This window comes from Rattus norvegicus, chromosome 3 (assembly GCF_036323735.1).
Source record: "Rattus norvegicus strain BN/NHsdMcwi chromosome 3, GRCr8, whole genome shotgun sequence".
In the NCBI taxonomy this organism is placed as follows: domain Eukaryota; kingdom Metazoa; phylum Chordata; class Mammalia; order Rodentia; family Muridae; genus Rattus; species Rattus norvegicus.
In genome coordinates this window covers 42,960,381-42,980,233 of record NC_086021.1, presented here as the reverse complement: position 1 = coordinate 42,980,233, position 19,853 = coordinate 42,960,381, and the positions used below count along the sequence as shown (strand labels likewise).

The window sequence follows — 19,853 nt, the reverse complement described above, 5'->3', positions numbered from 1 at the left end:
CTCATCACTTTGTTCTTAGCTCCTAAAGGTGTGCAAATTGCTTGGTGGTGAGTATCAGTATTTGAATGAATCCATTTGTGTGTGCTCAATAGGACACTTCCTTACTGGTCCCATATAACCAAATCAGTGTAAGAGATACTGAAATGTTTTCCTGTTTGTCTCACTGGCTAGCCCTTGCTGGCCTAGAACTCATTTTGAAGATCTACCTGCTTGCCTTTCAAGTGCTGCAATTAAAGGTATATGCCACCATACCTGATAAGTTAAGTGACTCAAGATGAGATCACACACACACACACACACACACACACACACACACACACACACACCACACACACACTTTAAAAAAGAGAGATTCTATATCATATGGCCTTTCTATCATGTGTCAGTTGGGAGGTCTCACAGGCCGTTTCACAGCCTTCCACATCCAAACTCTAGTCTGAACTCATATTCAGTAACCAGGCGTTGGGCACACGCTTTTAATTCCAGTTACTGGGGAGGCAGAGGCAGGTGGACTAGTGAGTTTGAAGCCAGTGAGGGGATACAAAGTTAGATCTTGGTGGGGAGGGTAATGGCCTGCTAGAGTGGTGTGGGATGGAGTTTCCCATCTAGGGAGGGCAGATGCCATAGTAACTACAATGGGCTTCAGGAGATTCTTGGCCCCATTTTGTGTAAAGTGTGTGCATCTGACAGCTGGCCTATCATTCTATTTTTAGACATAATCTATGGGATTACAGGGTGGTTTCTTTTCTTTTAAAGCTATTCTGCATAAGTACAGACTGTGTTACAATGGTTTTTTTCTCTGTAGTGATTTAGAGATTATTTAATATGTAGGGTAAAAAGAAAAAGTCATTTCTATTTAATCGCTGTGATTCCTTTATCCAAATATTTTATTGTAAAGATAATTTTCAATGTTGACCATATTTAATTCAGTTCAATGTAAATGCTCAAATGCAGAAAAACTGGAGATAGAAACAATTTTTTTCAACTATGTCATTAATCTTCATTTTCCTCTTTAGGTGAGTGGAGATACATTATAAGACGTTTAAAGCTGATTTAACAATATCCACTGAGCACCCATTACTGTTCGTTGGACAGCATTCTTTTCTAGAAACTGAGCTTGCCCTGATGCTAGTCCATTTACTTTATGCCTCATAAGGTGGTGTCCCCAATTTCATAGGAGAAAACTGAAACATTGAGCAATTTAATAACTTGGCCAAACATCAGAAACATCAAGCAGTAGAGCCACAATACAGAGGCTCTGTCTCACTACAGAATCTACATTCTTTCCCCTCACCACAGGCAGCCTCTGCTGCTTTTCAGAAGCAGCTGATTAAGGGGACTGGAATGGTTACCTTTAGGAAGATTAGTGACTCTTAACAGACTCTTAAGTTTTAATTCCAGGTATTATACTGTAGAATAGAAATCATATTTCACAGTATTCATAGTCATTTTGATCTGCAACTATCATTTCCAAATTCTGTTATTTTGATAACATGTATGACAAAATTGGAAGACATGGTTTTCCTCTTTTGCCCTGTAAAGAATTGGCATTTAAAATGTTCATTTGTGCTAGGTGGTGGTGCCGCGCATCTTTAATCCCAGCACTCAGGAGGCAAAGATAGGTGTGTCTGTGAGTCAAGGCCAGCCTGGTCTACATACTGAGTTCTAGGACAGCCATGGCTACATGGAAAAATGCTGTCATGGGAAAAAAAGTAAGAAAAGAAAGGAGTGGGGAGGGAGGGAAGAAAGAATAGAAAATGTTCATTTGTCAAAGATTCTGGCATTTACAGTATTTGAAGGGTTTGAAAAGTCTGAGCCACTGGAGGTTAATTGCTACCCTGTACCAGTGTTGTATTTTGGAAAATCCTTGCAAGTAACTTAAAGCTTGTATGATTTTGTTCTTCAATTTGAAATGAATAGAAGGCATAATTATAGTATTTATCCATATTATACAAATAACATTGCAGAATGCTAGGTAGAAGAGGAAAAAATTCTGTGTTCCAAGGCAGTGGAGATTATTAGAAGTAAAGGAACCCGATGTAGGACGTGAGGATTTGGGGAATTGGCCTTTAGAATGAAGACAGTGCTCTAAACTTAGTCAAGTCTTAGCTCCACCTACTGACATCTGACCCCCACCCCGACCCCTTGTGTGTCTGATTTGTCACTGGTAAATTGAAGCTAATGACACCTTAAATGAACTCACTTTTAAATGATCAGAATTTTTGACAGGTGGCAAGATAGCTCAGTGGGCAGACGTGCTTGCTGCCAAAACTGATGGCATGAATTCCATCCCCAGAAACAAACCCACATAGTGGAAGGAGAGAACTGACTCCAGTGAGTTGTCCTCTGACATGCACATGTGCCACCGCACACACAAAGGGTGGTGGTGGGAGGGCAAATGTAATTGAACATTTTTAAATGCTTTTAAGCTACACGAATTATGACATTTTACCAGTGATGTAATTCTAACAGTAAATATATTTAAATAACATATTGTCACATTTTATTGCAGGTAAATACCTTCTAGTTATATAGCAAGTTCTACTTGGCCCCTTTAATGTAGTTAATTAGGCTAGTAGTAAATGGTTCTCATTTTACTTCCAATCATTCTACAAGTTCCAGTCTGTGACTGTAGGTAGGCTCTGCACCACAGGTTTTAAAAAAAAAAAAAAAAAGTGGGGCTGGAGAGATGGCTCAGAGGTTAAGAGCACTGACTGCTCTTTTAGAGGTCCTGAGTTCAATTCCCAGCAACCATATGGTGGCTCACAACCATCTGTAATGGAATCTGATACATTCTTCTGATGTGTCTGAAGACAGCTGCAGTGTGCTCATATAAATAAAATAAATAAATCTTTATAATAAAAAAAAAGCCTGAGGAAAACTGAGAAAGTAAACAAATGGATCAATACATTATTTTTTTTAAAAAATGTATTAATAGTTTTTCTTTTCACCTGTAGCCAGTGGTGGCAAGAAGGACTATTAATTACAGATCCTGAAAGGCCTTCAAAGAGGAAAAATCGAGCATTATAGGAGACCAGAGGCCTCTTTGGCATGTCTTTGACTGGATTTGTCACTTGTATCAGAAGTAGATACCAGATGCTGTACTAGCTTCTTAACACTGAGTGTAATGGCCAAGACATTTGCATTCAGTGCATTGTGACTTGTATTTTCTGTTGCTTTACTTTAGGAAGGAAGGAAGGGAGGGAGGGAGGGAGGGAGGGAGGGAGGAAGGAAGGAAGGAAGGAAGGAAGGAAGGAAGGAAGGAAGGAAGGAAGGAAGTTTTTTCAGTTAAGAAAGAGTTGGGCTTGGTTGTTCATGAATTTAATCCTAGCATTCGGAAGACAGGAGTGCTATGTCTGGGAGTTCGAGGACACCTTGTTCTACAGAGTTCCAGACCAGCCAGGCTACATAGGCCATGTCTGCAAATGTGTAAGTAAACAGCACACTCTCATTTGCAAGCATGGAGTACATTGCCTACTATAGGTATCCTCTAGTCATCAGCATGACAGCCCCTGGGGTTGGGTTTGGGTTCTCATCTTAGCCTACTACATTCCTGAACAAAGTGTTACACCTCTCACAGCTCAGTTTAATTTGCAGAAGTAAACAAGCACAGTCTTTGTCTTATAAACTCTGTGCTGAGTCATACGTCCAGCTCAGTACTTAGCATTCAGGAACCACTCAGCAAATCTCATATTCCTCCAGAAGCATTTTCTGAGTAGAACGTTGTTTCCATACTTAAATGCCATGTACATAGTAGTCATCTCTTACACGATAGCTTCTTAATAACCCTTTGTCCACAGACTCAGGATATCCCTGGGGGGGCCTTCTGCTCCTTAACAGCTGGCCTCAGTGATGTGGAGGTAAACAAGATAAGCTGGGCTTAATTTATCCACGATATTTTTATCCTTTATTTGATCATTGTGAATTCTAAATAAAACCCTAGATGTATTTATTAGTCTTGGTTTGTTTTTTGTGTTTTTTCAGGAAAGCTGAATTGATAGTATAGAAGAGTGGATGGGTAGTTGGGTGGATGATTTTATCATACTGAGTTGATTTATATGACCATGGAGGCTAAAAAATTAAAAAAGAAAAATCTACAGGGAGCATTAGCAGATTGGGATCCCATGCTACAGTTACAGTCTGAAGGCTTTTAGGGCAGAGCCCTGGGAGCTCATGTTCCAGTTTGAATCCAAAGGCAAGCGTATGTGCTGAGGGAAAACGTATGAGAGAGACTGCTGCTGCTGCTCACTTCAGGCCTGCAGCTGATTGAGGCCTATCCACACTGTGGGTCTCCAAGTAAATAGATGCATGTATGCATGCAATACAAATAAATTTAGTAACATAAACTCTAGATTTGATGAAGATATTTGTAGTATTAACCATTTTTATTCTATTTTATTGTGCTGGTGTTTGAACCATGTACTTCATACATAGTAAGTAAGGCCCTGCCCTGGACAATCATTTTTGTGCTTCTTTTTAGTGATTGTGTGTATATACCTGTGATTTTGCCACTATTTCCACATGTGTTATGTCGTCTGATCATCGTAGTATCTCCTACAAGGTTATCAGAGTAACCTTATGTAAAGCATCCTCAGCTCTGTACACTTAGAGCCTTGCTGGAGATTATGAAGATAGCGAGCAGAGATGCAGCTTGCATGTGGTCCTAACTTCAGCCTTCAGCGCTTGCTGCTTGCCTGTGCCTTCTTTGTCCTGGAGGAAACCTGGAAAGAGTCTTGTGACCTTTCTTCTTGTATCCAGTATTCTACTCAAAACCATTTCAGGATAGAAAGTTAACCAGTAATAAATGGACAGAACGTAAAGATTTTGTTTTTAGGTGTCTTTAATGATACTCTGAGGTAGAGAGACGGAGAGGGAGAGAAAGAAAGGGAGAGGGAGAGTGTGTTGTGCTGCAGCTTTCTAGTGCTCTAGGCTGCTCTTTCCATAGGCCATGAGGAGGCAGGTCATAGTGAAATGTAGCTGATCTGGAGCAAAACCTAGGGCACAGAACAAGCTGTAGAAGCTCATCAGGGCTGAGGCTCCAGTGTAACGTTTGGTGAAAACAGTGTTTAATGTCTTGGAAGAGTTTTGTTTTATAGATCCAAGAGATCTGTATTCTTGATACCAGTTTTTTGAGGGAAACATACCAATGGACGTGTGAAGATAGTTCTGGAATACCTCCCATCCCAACATTCAGCCCCTGGACATCATCAGGGATTTTGGAAGAAAGGATAATTAATGTGAAATTAATTGGAGGAGCTAAATATTATCCATGCATAGAAAGAATTAAAATTCTAAAGGCGTCTTATCAGTACCCAGTGTAGTATTTAAGAATGGACAGGAAGAAGATGGTAACATTGGAGCTGTCAAGATGCTTTGCCAACCTTGACTGTAATCCACCTGCTGTATACAAGGAAATTGCCACAGCCCTCAAAAAATAGAAAATTTGTCATTTGTTGGGTAGGAAATCTTCATGAGGGGTAAATAAAGTCTCCCCTGTGACCCATAGTGTCTTCGAAGTCTGTTACTATTGCCACCAATACCACAGTAGTTAACTGTGCCTTAGTTCCCAGACATTCATGTCCCAAGGGTTCGTATTCTAACTTTTCTTGATATTAGCTGTTAGATCTTCAACAACTTAGCTAAGTTCTTTGAAACTTGGCTTATCTCTAAAATGGAGATCAATTTCTAGACTTCCCAAGAGATTATGGTGAGATGCTATACATAAGTCATTTAGTACTGATACCAGGGACAAAGTAAGGAATTCAGTAAGAGTAGAAGAAATGTGAGAGAAAGGAGAGAAAAGGACACATACTTCTTTATGTACAGAGGTATAAAACTTGAAAATTTACATTTTCTACAAACCAGTCATCAGTGTTGGTCAACCCTGATAGAAGCAGAGATAAATGGTTTTCTCCTTAAGAAACTTGAGTATAGCTGATTCAGATCTAGAATGATTAAAATAGGCTCTTGTTATTTCATACTCATAGTAAGACAGAATATAAGAGTTTAAATAATTGGCAGCCATAAAGTATAGATTGTTTCTCTACGCTCCATGTAAGGAATGCCTTTTCTTTCTTTCTGGCTCTACCCTACCTGACTCTTTTCTTCATCTCCTCACACACAACTCGGGGGTGGAAGGCATTTATATCTGAAGTCACAAGGCAGAGAGAGATGAATCTTTATGTCCATCTATCTCACGGGAATGGCACCACCCATACTTAGGACTTACCTTCCCTCTTTTAAAACTGTTCTGGAAACCCTCATAGATAAATCCAGAGGTGTGTTTCCATGGCAAGTCTAGTTGAGATAACAGCGAAAGCCAGGCATGGTGGCTTTAATCCCAACATTCCGGAGGCAGAGGTGGGAGGATCTCTTCAGATAAAGGATAGCCAGCTGGTCTACACACAGAGAAGCCCTGTCTTCAAAGTGCAAAAAAAAGGGAGTGCTTTAAAAAGTTTTTTCGATTCATTTATTTTATGTGCATGAGTGTTTTGCCTACTTGTATGTATGCGCACCAAATATACACTGATGCTCTTGGAAATCAGAAAAGGGGATCAAGTCCCCAAGGACTTGAGGTACAAGTGGTAAACTGCCATGTATGTGCTAGGAATTGAACTGAGGTCCTTTGTAAGAGCAAAAAGTGCTCTTGTCGGCTTGAGCCAACTCTCCAGCCCATGTCTGAGGCATTTTAACCTTAGGTATTTGCAGTTTTTAGACCTGTAAGTTCATCATCTGCTTTGAACTAGTGTTCTCGTTCTCTCTCTCCCTCCCTTCCTTCCTCCCAGATATCTGCTTTGAACTAGTGGTTTCTTTTTCTTTCTTTCTGTATTGTTTGTTTTGTTTTGTTTCTTTTTTTTTTTCTTTGTTTTGGAGACAGAGTTTCTCTGTGCAGCCCTGGCTGATCTGGATCTATACCAGGCTGGCCTCACACTTAATCCACCTGCCTCTGCCTCTGCCTCTGCCTCTGCCTCTGCCTCTGCCTCTGCCTCTGCCTCTGCCTCTGCCTCTGCCTCTGCCTCTGCCTCTGCCTCTGCCTCTGCCTCTGCCTCTGCCTCTGCCTCTGCCTCTGCCTCTGCCTCTGCCTCTGCCTCTGCCTCTGCCTCTGCCTCTGCCTCTGCCTCTGCCTCTGCCTCTGCCTCTGCCTCTGCCTCTGCCTCTGCCTCTGCCTCTGCCTCTGCCTCTGCCTCTGCCTCTGCCTCTGCCTCTGCCTCTGCCTCTGCCTCTGCCTCTGCCTCTGCCTCTGCCTCTGCCTCTGCCTCTGCCTCTGCCTCTGCCTCTGCCTCTGCCTCTGCCTCTGCCTCTGCCTCTGCCTCTGCCTCTGCCTCTGCCTCTGCCTCTGCCTCTGCCTCTGCCTCTGCCTCTGCCTCTGCCTCTGCCTCTGCCTCTGCCTCTGCCTCTGCCTCTGCCTCTGCCTCTGCCTCTGCCTCTGCCTCTGCCTCTGCCTCTGCCTCTGCCTCTGCCTCTGCCTCTGCCTCTGCCTCTGCCTCTGCCTCTGCCTCTGCCTCTGCCTCTGCCTCTGCCTCTGCCTCTGCCTCTGCCTCTGCCTCTGCCTCTGCCTCTGCCTCTGCCTCTGCCTCTGCCTCTGCCTCTGCCTCTGCCTCTGCCTCTGCCTCTGCCTCTGCCTCTGCCTCTGCCTCTGCCTCTGCCTCTGCCTCTGCCTCTGCCTCTGCCTCTGCCTCTGCCTCTGCCTCTGCCTCTGCCTCTGCCTCTGCCTCTGCCTCTGCCTCTGCCTCTGCCTCTGCCTCTGCCTCTGCCTCTGCCTCTGCCTCTGCCTCTGCCTCTGCCTCTGCCTCTGCCTCTGCCTCTGCCTCTGCCTCTGCCTCTGCCTCTGCCTCTGCCTCTGCCTCTGCCTCTGCCTCTGCCTCTGCCTCTGCCTCTGCCTCTGCCTCTGCCTCTGCCTCTGCCTCTGCCTCTGCCTCTGCCTCTGCCTCTGCCTCTGCCTCTGCCTCTGCCTCTGCCTCTGCCTCTGCCTCTGCCTCTGCCTCTGCCTCTGCCTCTGCCTCTGCCTCTGCCTCTGCCTCTGCCTCTGCCTCTGCCTCTGCCTCTGCCTCTGCCTCTGCCTCTGCCGATTAAAGGTGTATACCTCTACCACATGGCCTAGTGGTTTCTTTTTGCTTTCTTTACTTCCTTGTTCTGCTAATGTGAAGCTGAAGGGAGGAAATCGAAGCTTGAACATCTGTGGTCATAGCTGAGGAATGATTTAGTGTGCCAAGTATTTGCTATGCAAGCATGAAGGCCTGAGTTCAGATCCTCTATGAAAGCCAGCACTTACATGAAATCTGGGCCTGCTGTGTAGATAATGTTATCCCTGGCTCAATATCTGAGAAAAGAGGACCACGGGCTCACTGGCCAGCCAGTCTAGCCCCAACAGCAATCTCAGGGACCAGGGAAAAGCTTTGGCTTTGTTCTTTTAGACAAGGTCTTTCTATGTCTGCTGTCCTGGTACTCTCTATGTAGACTGCTTGCCTATGGGATTGTAGGCACAGTGTGTGTGTGTGTGTGTGTGTGTGTGTGTGTGTGTGTGTGTGTGTGTGTGTGTGTGTGCTGGTAAGACTATGTATGTATGTATATATGTATGTATGTATATGTGTGTATACATATATATGCTGATAAGACTCTGTTATTAAAACAATAAAGAAAGCAATTGTGATAGTATTGAGAACTAAATCCCAACTTACACATGTGCCTGTGTAGCTCATGCTTGTGTAGTTCTTTCTATCCTCTGTGTACCCCACATCCACAGATACATACAAACATCTATAGTAGATCAAGGGGGTTACTCCTTTTATTCTTTTTTTTTTTTTAAGCAGAAAATGGAAAGGAAGATTCAAGTGTGAATGAAGTCTCTTGGTTTAGAGACTCCAGGAATTTTTGTTGAAGGATCCAATTTGAGATCTATATATGGATGTTAGTTTTGTTTTCCATCACGGGGCCAGGACACAGTGTTAGGTGCTGCTAGTTTTAAGTTTCTGTTGTATGGTCTCAGAGAAACTAGGGTCTGTTCTACAGCACAGTTGTTAGCATACTTGGGTTTCCACTCTTCAATTTGAGTTCTGCATCTTGAAGCCTTGCTTATGTGGGAAATGCTGCTCTCTGCTGGTGAGATGAGGAATACCCACAGCGGTTTGAGTGAGTTGATCGGGACCCAGCAAAGTTGCACGGACTCATAAATACTTTTTTCTTTCGTATCCATGACTCAATCCCAAGACTTATTCCTTTGAAAATTATTCAGTAGGCATTAGAAAAGATACATTGTATGGTACTTAACTGTCTGTAAGTGCAAAATATTTTACAAAGCTGTTGACCACTGCTTAATTATATGTCTACACAGAGCAGTAGCCATAGCTGCAAAATGTGGCCAGGCAAAGCACAACATAGCAGAATGCAAACACCACAAAATAACTCCCAAGCAGAACACAGAAATGGCAGCGTTGAAAGATCTATCTCATGTAGCCTAGGGCAGCATCTTATTTGCAAACTGGGTTGTCAGTAGTAGAGATAAATCCCTTGGATGTTAGTATTGCTAGTGAACAGTTGGGGAAAGGGACCACCCAAATAACTGACAGCTTAGCTAACATCTGGAATGAGGGTAAGGAGACCAGGCAAGGTATGGTAATCTGGTTTCTTACCTCATTTCTCCATCTTGACTATTCCTCTAAAATTGTGACAGATAATCCTTTGTCATTGTTATACTTGTCATTTTTTGTGAGAAAGAGTGAGTATTCTATAAGAAGAAATGGGATTCTTGAGTTATGGAGTACATACAGTTTGAAGTTTGAAAGGAGCTATATACATCAGCTGCCAGAAGTATAAAACATACCCATTTTCTCAGAGTAAAATAAAATAATCACGATTTGCCAATCTAATGAGTGGTTTATGTTTCTCTTTTTTTCCGTGTGTGTGTGTGTGTGTGTGTGTGTGTGTGTGTGTGTGTGTGTGTTTGTGTTTTGCTCTGTGTGTGTTTTGCTGTAAGGTAAACCTAGATACCCTACCTTTCAGCTACATTCCTAACTAGAGAAACAGTTGGTAATAATGGAAAGTGGCTTTTTCACTGTATACACACTAATCTTTTTTAAAAGAAATTTATTTTTAATTGTATGTGTGTATATTTGCATGAAAGTGCAGGTACCCTGGGAGGCCAGAAAAGATTTCCTGGAGCTAGAGTACCATGATTGCTTAGTTTATTATCAATCCCCCTGCAATGATATCTTTTCTACTCCTGCATAAGCAAGTATTCCCATAGGTTATACATTCCTAGAAGAGCATTTTAAAGATGGATTTGGTTTTACGAAATAGAACCACAAATGGTCTCTTAGCGTACCAGCTTATGTGATGACTTTATAGTGGAAGATGCTAAACAGTGATCCTGAAAACTAGTTTTCACAGTGATCCATTTTATATAGGAGAATTTACTTTCCCAACAGCATAAGAATTGTAAGTAGATAATTTTTAAGGGCATGACCAAGCAAATTCTTAGGCTGGTAAGAATCGCAACTGACTAACTCAGTTAAGAAACTCAGAGAAAGGGATAATCTATGAGATTACTTTGTGCGTATCCAGTATACATTCCTTTGCCTATATCCCTCATAGGTTTGTTTGTTTGTTTTTGTCTTTTTTTTTTTTTTTTTTTTTTTTGGCTGAAGCGACATTCAAATCCTTCGCTAATGTTTGGATTTTTTTTCCTAAGGAGCATTATTAAGAAGAGATACTTGAACAAGTTCAAGGAAAGAGTTCCTGAAAGTCATTGGTCTTTCCTCACATTCTCTCACTGTTTGCCGTACTGCTTTTGTCTTAAAAAGCCCAGAGTGAGTTGGAGGTGCTGCATAGATCATGCCTTACCTTCCAAATGAAGGTTTGCTCCTAAGAATCTATCTCTGAGAGAAGGCACAGAGGAGGAGAGGTAGTGTTCAAGTCACCAGTGGAAGCCCAACATCTTTTATTTGATATCTAGTTTTAATTCCTTGTTTATTTGGAAGCTTTATCAGAAAATAAAAGTGCTCTGGCACATAGTAGGCTTCTTTAGCAGTACTACTTCACAGTTCAGTTCAGTTTTATTCCAAGAAGCCCCTCCAGGGTTTTTGGGTTTGTTTTTGTTGTTTGTTCTTTGTTTTGTTGTTGTGTTTGAGACGGGTTTCTCTTTGTAATAACCCTGGCTATTCTGGATTTGCTTTGAAGACCGGACTGGCCTCAGACTTACAGAGATCCACCTGCCTCTGCCTCCTGAGTGTTTGGATTAAAGCTGTACACAACCATGCCAGGCCAGAATACTCAGCTATACATTTAGATGCCAATACCACAGTGAGGATCTGCTCCCACCCCAGCTGAGACAGACACCTCTTCTCTGAGCACACATGTTTTGTCCCTCATCTCAGAAGTGTCCTGTGTCTCCTCCTGGCTTGATCACCACAGAGAGAGGATCTTGACATAGAACAGGGCTTGTTCAGTGTTGACTTGCTTTCAATGTTGAACTCTTTGTCAGAGATGATGTCCCCTTCCTTACCTCTAGGAGATGTGTGACAGAGATTCTTGTGGGAAAACTTGACTCATTGTGTTCAAGAACAAAGAAAATATTAACTGTTTCTAGATTTGTGAGTTTGTAAAAGTTTCTTAGTGACAGGATAGTATTTTACATTCAGTATAGTATTTTCAACTAAGATGGCTGGATCCTAGTTTTGTGTTTTGGTTTTGATTTGTAAAGAAAGTGAATTTAAAGGAAGACTAGTGGATTAGAAAGAACATAGTCCCAGTTGGTCTTTCATGATAGCACTCTAACTTAATGTTCAAAGAGGAAGGTTAGTTAAGGTCTTTTTTGAAACACCCTGATAGAGTTAAAATAATATCTTCAACCTTGATAGCTACAAAGTGGTGAGGTGGCTCACCTTTTTATCATGCAGAGTAAATAGTGCACTCAAGTTGCTAGCACACTGTCCTGAGAGCACTGGGTGTTGGGAAGGGTTCTGCTAGTATATCTTTGTGATGTAGATGAATGTGTCTCAGAATCTTGTCTTGTATTAGTTTAGTAGATGGACACTAGAGACTATCATCTTTACAGATTCAAAGTTTGAGGAGAATACTCCATGAGGATGTTGAATGTATTCTCTATTCTTGTAAGATTAGCAGTTGTTGGTGATCAGTACCTAGCACTATTTCATAGTAATATTCAAACTCCAATTTTTCATTTTCATTTATTGTCCTTTGTTCCATAGTGTATTAGTTACTTCTTGGTTGCTGTGATAAAATATCATGACCCAAATCAACTTGGGGCAGAAAGGAATTACTTAATCTAAAAGTTTACAGTCTGTCATTTAGGGAATCAGGACAGGAACTGATGCAAAGGCTCTGGAGGACACTGCTTACTGGTTTGCTTCTCATGGCCTGCACAGCCTGCTTTCTTACACAGCCAGGACAACCAATCCACCAGTGGCAACCAGTGGGCTGGGGCCTTCCACATTAATCACCAGTCAAGAAAATGTACCACAGACTTGCCCAGAGGCCAATTTAGTGGGGTATTTTTTCAACCGAGAGTGTCTCTTCCAAAATGACTATAGCTTATGCCATGTTAACATAGAAGTAGCCAGCACACATAGTGTAATTCATCTAGAAAAGACAGAATAAAAACTTATTCTCCTTAATTTAGTAATTTTCAAGTTGATATCTTCTTAAGCACATTTAACCATGATGATAAGGGAATTTTTCAACATCTCTTTTCCTTCCAGATCTCATGAAGACTGGACAGAACCCTTTTAGCTACCATGCCTGGTTTATTTGGTACTACATATCAAACCCAGAGGTCTCATGCATGCTAGGCAAGCATTATACCAACTGAACTATATCCCTGCTCCTAGCATCATTAATTCATAGGTTTTTCTTTTCTTTTTGGTGGTGTTGGCAAGTGAACTCAGTTTCATAGACTTGGCAAATATTCCATCACTGACTTATGCTCCTAACCCTAGCCTGAAGATTTAAACATTTGTGTTGCAGTTGATTATGTATTTAAAGATGATTGAATTGTTCCACTATTGGTTACTGATACCTCTTCACAGTGGCTGATTTCTATAATTTTTTGAGTTGATAGAAAAGTAAGATAATAGTATTTAGGGAGGAAGGAGTAGTCAAGGAAGGAGCCATGGGTTTCTGGCTTAGACTTGTTGATATCATTAATATTGAAAAGAGCCCAGACAAAGCACAAGTTTTAAAGAAAAGATGTATTTGAGAGCTTAAGATAGGTGTACCTTTGGTAAGGATGCCCTGGAAACAGTTATCATCAGGACATGAGGCTCCAAGGAACAGTATTTGACTTCAGGATCCAGGAGACAGCTTGGTTTTTTTTGTATACTTGACTCAGATTTGAATTAAATATGCCATATCTTATTTGATAAAGCTTTTATCTGTTTGCCAACTAGAGCCAAGTTCTACCCCAGAGAAAAGACTCATTTGCTTTTTCTTCTATTTTTGGTAAAGAGTAAAGATAGAGGTTGTTGATAGTAGAATTATTATCTGGTCAGTTTACAATCAACTGGTCCTCTTGGTCTTCAACCTTATTACATTCATTCCTCAGTTAGAGGAAAGCTTTGGGTATGGGTGAGTATACTTGCCTTAGAATTGGGACTGGGAGAGCTGGTTTTGGCTTTGCAGAAATTACCTAAGGGTAGATTTCTTGGTGATTGGTTATGTTCTTGAATTTTTGTTCCTTTTTTGTTGCTGGATTCAGGACTGACTCCTCTTTACTTTTTTTTTTTTTGACTGCCTGCTTTTTGTTCATGCACTACCTATGCAGTGATCATCAAAAACACAAGCATAGTCTCAGCTAGCTTGGAATGTAATGGGGGACATATAATGTGTATGTTAATCAAAAGGGCACACATAATATGTAGAATATAATGGTAGGAAATCTTTCACTTCCAGAACTACATTTTCAGCAGAAAGTCTAATATCAAATAAGTATAAAAATAGAAAGTGTTTCTATAGCCAGGACCTATCTAATACATGGGTTCGCACAGCAAATGCCTTCACCTATTAAACCAGTTCATTTGTATTTCTGTAATAATTTTCTTACCCAATTCTGTCACAGTATTCATAACATTATACTGTCATTTCTGTGTTTAGTGTATTTTCATTACCAATGGGTTAGTATTGAGCAGTGGGGAAGTGAGGCTGGAGTGTGAGCGTCTTTATAACAAGGATGACATGTCACCATACATGGCATCGTAGCTTCCTCATAGCAGAAAATGTGTTTTTATAGAATTGGATGAAAATCTCCAGTCCTAATACTAATACCTAAGCTCACCTCACCTTTGAAACCATTAGAGCTCCTTTCCAGCTTGAGGAGTAGAAGGCCTTGAAATCACTCCTGTACTTACTCCTATTCTCTGTGGTCAGGAACTTTCCTTTGCAGTCTCAGGCAGTGATCTTCATTTCACTCTAGTTTCATTATTTCTCTGTAGCTAAAGCAAACCCTTTCTTTTGTCATGGGAGATGGTCTCTATCAAAGGTCTAATGCATGAGAACCAAAGTCTTTGGGCCTATATTTTCTCTTTTTATCTTTGCAAGGTTAAAAAAGTTTAAAATATTTCTATATATTTGAGTTTCTGAAATTACCAGATGTCTCTCTCTCTATGAGTGGTCCCATGGCTTGTACTTTGTTTCAGATTTTCGTCACATATTTCTTTTAAACAAGGCTGAAATGACTGCCATGACTCAGGAGGCCACTGGAACTACATAGTGTCTTTGAGTAACATTGATGCACTAAACTTCCGTTAGTCTTGATGCCTGCTTCAGGTTTAGAATGTGTAGGCCTCTTGGAAACCCTTTATTTGAATAAACAAGCACATGGGAAATGGCAGTAAGCATGGCATTTAAAGAGAGGTCTTACCTCTACCCTGAAGCTACGTGATGTAATAGAAGAAGTGAGAAATTAGAATGTCCTTCCTTTGGGTCTTGATTTCCATCTATACAGTGAAGATGTACTGAGTATCTATGGCTGGCAGAGGTTCCACCTATATCTGGACCAAGTACAGTGCTGGTGTGAGATTGTACCCATCTATTCTTGTCTGGATTATAAAGCTAATATTAGCAAATAAAAAATGTTTCCAACTCATTTTCTTTCCTCCTCTGTCTTCTTACTCAAAAATTCCAGTATTAAAACAATCCTGAGTGATTTCTGTTCTCTGCAGTAGCTTTTCAGCAGTGTCCAGAGCCTTAGCTGATATCAGAGCTTATCTGAAAATCCTGTTTTGTTGCCTATCAGAAAATCCTGTAAAGTGTTCTCAAAAAGCTATGGAAATGAGAATATGAAAACAGCTCTGTGATCCAAACTAAATCTTGCCTGTCTTAAAATAATTAGTAATTGAAATATAAAATAAGTTTATGTTTCAAATTGTTCTTAGGCTTACAAGTGTATCAAGAATTGTTAGGAAGGCCAAGCATGGTGGCCTATGCCTTTAATCCCCACCATTCTGGTCTACAAAAAAAGTTAGTTCCAGGACAACCAAGGCTACATAGTGAGATCTTGTCTCAAAAAAAAAAAAAAAAAAAAAAAAAGAGCAGGGGTTGGGGGGGGACAAAGCCCACGCGGCCGTGTGCTTGTTTGGAATGTACTTTTGGTTTGATCCTTAGAATGCAACAGCAAGGAGACTTCAGCTCTCTGCTTCAGTCTGCTCACTGGGAGCCAGACTGTTTACCTTTTCTCCTAATGGAGTTGTGGTAGAGAGAGGAGTTTCCAGAACTCAGCTGTGCAGAGGTGTAAATTATAATAAGTCCATCTCCTTCAGGGAACTAGAAACTGTTCTTTGTAGTTAAGTGTTTCCACATCTTCCCCCACCTCTCATGTGCTGAGGATGGACTCTGGCTTGGTGCAAGCCAATAATCATTCTGTCAATTAGTGATGTTCCCAGGCTTCCCCTCATTCTACTTCCTGTCACTTGAGTCAAATTAATCAAAGCATCATTAAGTTTGATGGAAACTGAAAAATCTTTTGCTTTTTTTTTTTCCTTAAGACAGAGACAGGGTTTCTCGGTGTGGCCCTGGCTGTCCTGGAATTTACTGTGTAGACCAGGCTCCCTCACACTCAGAGATCCACCTACCTGGGCCTTTGGAGTGCTGGGATCAAAGGTGTGTGCCCTTCTGCCCAGCAAAGAAAAATCTTTTTTTTTTAAAGATTTATTAATTTATTATATTTAAGTACACTGTAGCTGTCTTCAGATACACCAGAAGAGGGCATCGGATCTCTTTACAGATGGTTGTGAGCCACCATGTGGTTGCTGGGAATTGAACTCAGGACCTCTGGAAGAGCAGTAGGGGCTCTTAACCGCTGAGCCATCTCTCCAGCCCCAAGAAAAATCTTTTTAATCTCTTGTTTTATGGTGATGGGAAAACTAGTAGAGGGTCTCTACACTCTCTCTCTCTCTCTCTCTCTCTCTCTCTCTCTCTCTCTCTCTCTCTCTCATGTGTGTATGTGTGTGTGTGTGTGTCTGTCTGTCTGTCTGTATCTGTATGGGAGGGAGTTGATTGGTTAGACAAGGAGTGCAGTGCAAAGCATTTAGTTTTAAGTGAACTGCTTCTTTTTCTTGTTTTCTAAATAATCGTCTTTTTTTCTTAGCCTTTCTTTGGAAGGTGATCCTGGTGCATACTATTGGTTAGAAAAACCTTTAATTGTGATAGGAATATTCATTATTCAGGTATATGGCTGCCAGGTGACAAGTTCCCCTACTATACAAGGAGAATCTTCTTATTTTTTTCTTTCCCTTTTTTTTTTTGTTTTTGTTTGTTTTTTAAGCTAAGCTGGAGAAAAAGAAGCCGTTCTTACAATGAAAACCATCACAGTTATGTATATAGCCTTTGTCTTTAGGAATTCCGTTCTATTCCACCTTTTCAGTAGAACCTGCCCCCACAGGCACACACCTTTGTGCAGTGCTGGGGATCAAAGTCAAGGTGTTCCTTATAGTAGAGTTCCTTTTTCATGCTCGCCTCCTGATACCTGAATGGACAGCTGACGGTTTGGCCAGGTGCCATTTGCATATGACCAGATTTTCTGCCTCTACAAACCCTTTCTTGTTCAGAGAGTTCAGGAATCAGGAAAGCTGTAGCAAGGTAGTTACTTAAGGAATGAAGCAAGAAGCCTACTTGAAAAGATGCAGCATTTGGCTGGGGGCAAGAATTCTAACCTTTGGTTTCCAAAAGGATTGTGAAGTCCTAGTTCCTTTTCCCACATTTTTTCAAGTATGCATCCACCTGTCCAGAGTATGGGAGACCGAAAGGTAAAGGGGACCCAGCCCATAGCGCCTAGCCTCAATTTTCTCAGAAGAATTTGCCTGTCATTATTTATTATAATGACAAAAACTGGAGAACTCCAACTCTTAAAAAAAATTAGAAAAAGGGGAGGGGGTGGAGAAAAAATTAGCAAACCCCTATGCTTGCCCTGAATTGTTTTGCCTGAATTGTCAAGGCTTTAGCACTAAATTTTTAATCCAGAGTTTAAGAACATAGTGTAGCATAGGGCTTAGGGTGAAAAAGAAAGGAAAACTCTTTTAAATTTAGTTCTTCAAAAATGTCTTTTTGTGGTGTTTTGTGTTGTTTTGTTTTTTAGGATCTGCTTCAAACTAGAGGAATATTTCACTTTAAATGTCCCTGTATTAGTTGTCAGGAGAGTGTGTGAGGCAGTGTTGTTAGCTGAGGAAAATAAGTCTATCAGTTCCACTCAGATAACCTTTGGTAATAAACGAACTCCATGCACACTGTGACCTTAGAGCCTGAACTTTGTAATCACATGACCAGCTTGTAAACTGACCTGTGAGGATGACGGTCGTAGTTCGGCTTAGAGAAAGAAATTGAGCAAGTGTGGGAAGGGTAGTCATCAAGCTGAGTTTACCCTGTAATCTCAGTTTCTTCATGGCTGCAGCAGAACGTCTCAGCAGACTCGCAGAAGCATGAAATGGAGACATGGGAAGGTAAAGGAACTGATTGCTTAACTAGGGACCAGAAGGCTTAAAACATTCCTGGAAGATTTAGAAGTGATTCACAGGCAACTGTGTTTTGTTTTGGCTTTTGTTTGTTTGCTTGTTTGTTTGCTTGCTTTTCTTTTTGTATCTTGGCAGAATTCACCCAAGTTTTCTTATAGGAACTGCCCGAAAATGTTGTGAAATTCAGAAAAGAAGCTATGAGAAACTAGTGAATTAATTGGTTGTAGAAAGAGCAGGAAAGGGAGAGGTGCTAGATTAGAATTTAATATTGATTTGAAAACATCTTAAACTTCATATTTCAGTACACAGTAAATTTTATCTTTCAACATTGTGAGTTTTATCTCTTGACAGAACTTGTTTATATGTTAAATTCTTTAATCCAGTTTACAATCTGCCAAAACCTTATTTAGTACTGTTAATTGTAGATAGGATTGGGGTTGTGAGGCCATTGATAAGATAGCCTCATCCTCTTAGGGGACTTAAAACTTTATGATTTGGGGTATAAGACTAAGCCATTACTAATTTCTTTTCAAGTGTGACTAAGTGAGTAGAGTTTGTTTTCCTGTGTGATTGTAAATAACATGACTAGGTGGTGGTATAACTTATTTATATGGAATAAACTCCTGCTTATGTGAGAAACTCCAGAATCCCACATTATTATTTGGGCCAGGGAAGAAAAATACAGCTATCAAACAGTGCAAAAGTGAGTTTTAGCATTAATGATGCTATGTTGATAATGTAGAATGTTTAATGTTTAATTCCTTATTGGCATACATCATCAACCGAAAAGAGCTCTTTAAGTCTTTGAAGTAGTTAGTAAATTCCTAGTAATGGCAGTACCCCATGAGATTGGCCCCGGGAAGCTTCCCCGCCCCTTTCAGCGTGGCTAACATCTGTCACGGGCAGCTTTGCAGGTTGGTGGTTGCTCTGGGGGATGCATGAACCAGGGGAGTGAGCCTTCCACTCAGAGTAGGGTTCTTTCTAATATTGTTGCTCTCCTTCCTTATATACATTATATGCCAGAATTACTGCACCGCTGGGTAAGTTAGTAGAAACAAAGTAGTGTAGAAATTGTCAATTATGTATAAGGTCTATAGTTTTATCACAAATAGCTTCTTTTTTCCCTTAATATGCACATAATTCTTTATTAATTTGCTCTTGAAATTGTTAAGTATATTCTATAGAAAGGAATACTTTAAGAATGGGATTCATTGGATAGATTAGGGATAGGCAGAGGTGGGTACATGAATTTGGAAGGGACAGTTGTGGAGAATTTAGGGTTTGGAGAATTTTTTTTCTCCTAGCCAATTTGAATTTCATAGTCATGTGTAGTCTACTAATTCTTACGCCTGGATAATTCTCCCAAAGTGTATATTTTATTAAGTTCTAATACCTCACTTTTTTAGCCATTCAGTGGTAGAAAATAACTTAGGATAGTAAAACAAGAACTTGTACAAAACAAGAAAGTGTATTGTTTCACTCTAATTTTCATATCAAATGCCAAAAAGCAAAATTAATTATCACAGATGAATGAGGTCTTTGGAAGCTTAAAAGACAAAATTGACTGCTTACAAAAGTCCGTGAAAATGCTACTGTAAAAAAAAAGTGTGGCCTGGTTTTAGATATTGGGCCCTTGTCCATTTAAATTAACCTTTGTCACAGCTGGGCATGCAAATGTTTTGTTTTAGTTCACAGAGGGTTAACTCTGTTCAAGCCTTCTCTGTGGCCAGCCTGAGCTGTGGAGTCATACAATCTGGTCTTTCAGCCCTGCCAGTCGCTAGGCAGGAAGTCTTATTTCTTAAGCTATCTTTCAGAATGGGGGGTTGGGATTTGGAGAAAGGTGGGGGAAGGGTCTTAGCATCTGTAAGGATCAATAACAGAGGAAGAGAGAGCCGA

General features: G+C 40.8%; 1 protein-coding gene across 9 annotated transcripts in view; it reads left to right on the top strand.

Moving 5' to 3' along the window:
* The window catches only part of Nr6a1 (nuclear receptor subfamily 6, group A, member 1), a 189,791-nt gene that overhangs the window by 114,389 nt on the left and 55,549 nt on the right, over positions 1–19,853 (top strand). The window contains exon 1 of one of the 9 annotated variants that reach the window (XM_063284079.1): positions 8,038–17,945. The exons of 7 other annotated variants lie outside the window; for them this stretch is intronic. In XM_063284079.1, the coding sequence (XP_063140149.1) occupies positions 17,930–17,945 (16 nt within the window). In that variant the 5' untranslated portion in view covers positions 8,038–17,929. Of the gene's footprint in view, positions 1–8,037; positions 17,946–19,853 lie in introns of those variants that run through there. One more of the 9 variants, XM_039106246.2, reaches the window with a different exon arrangement.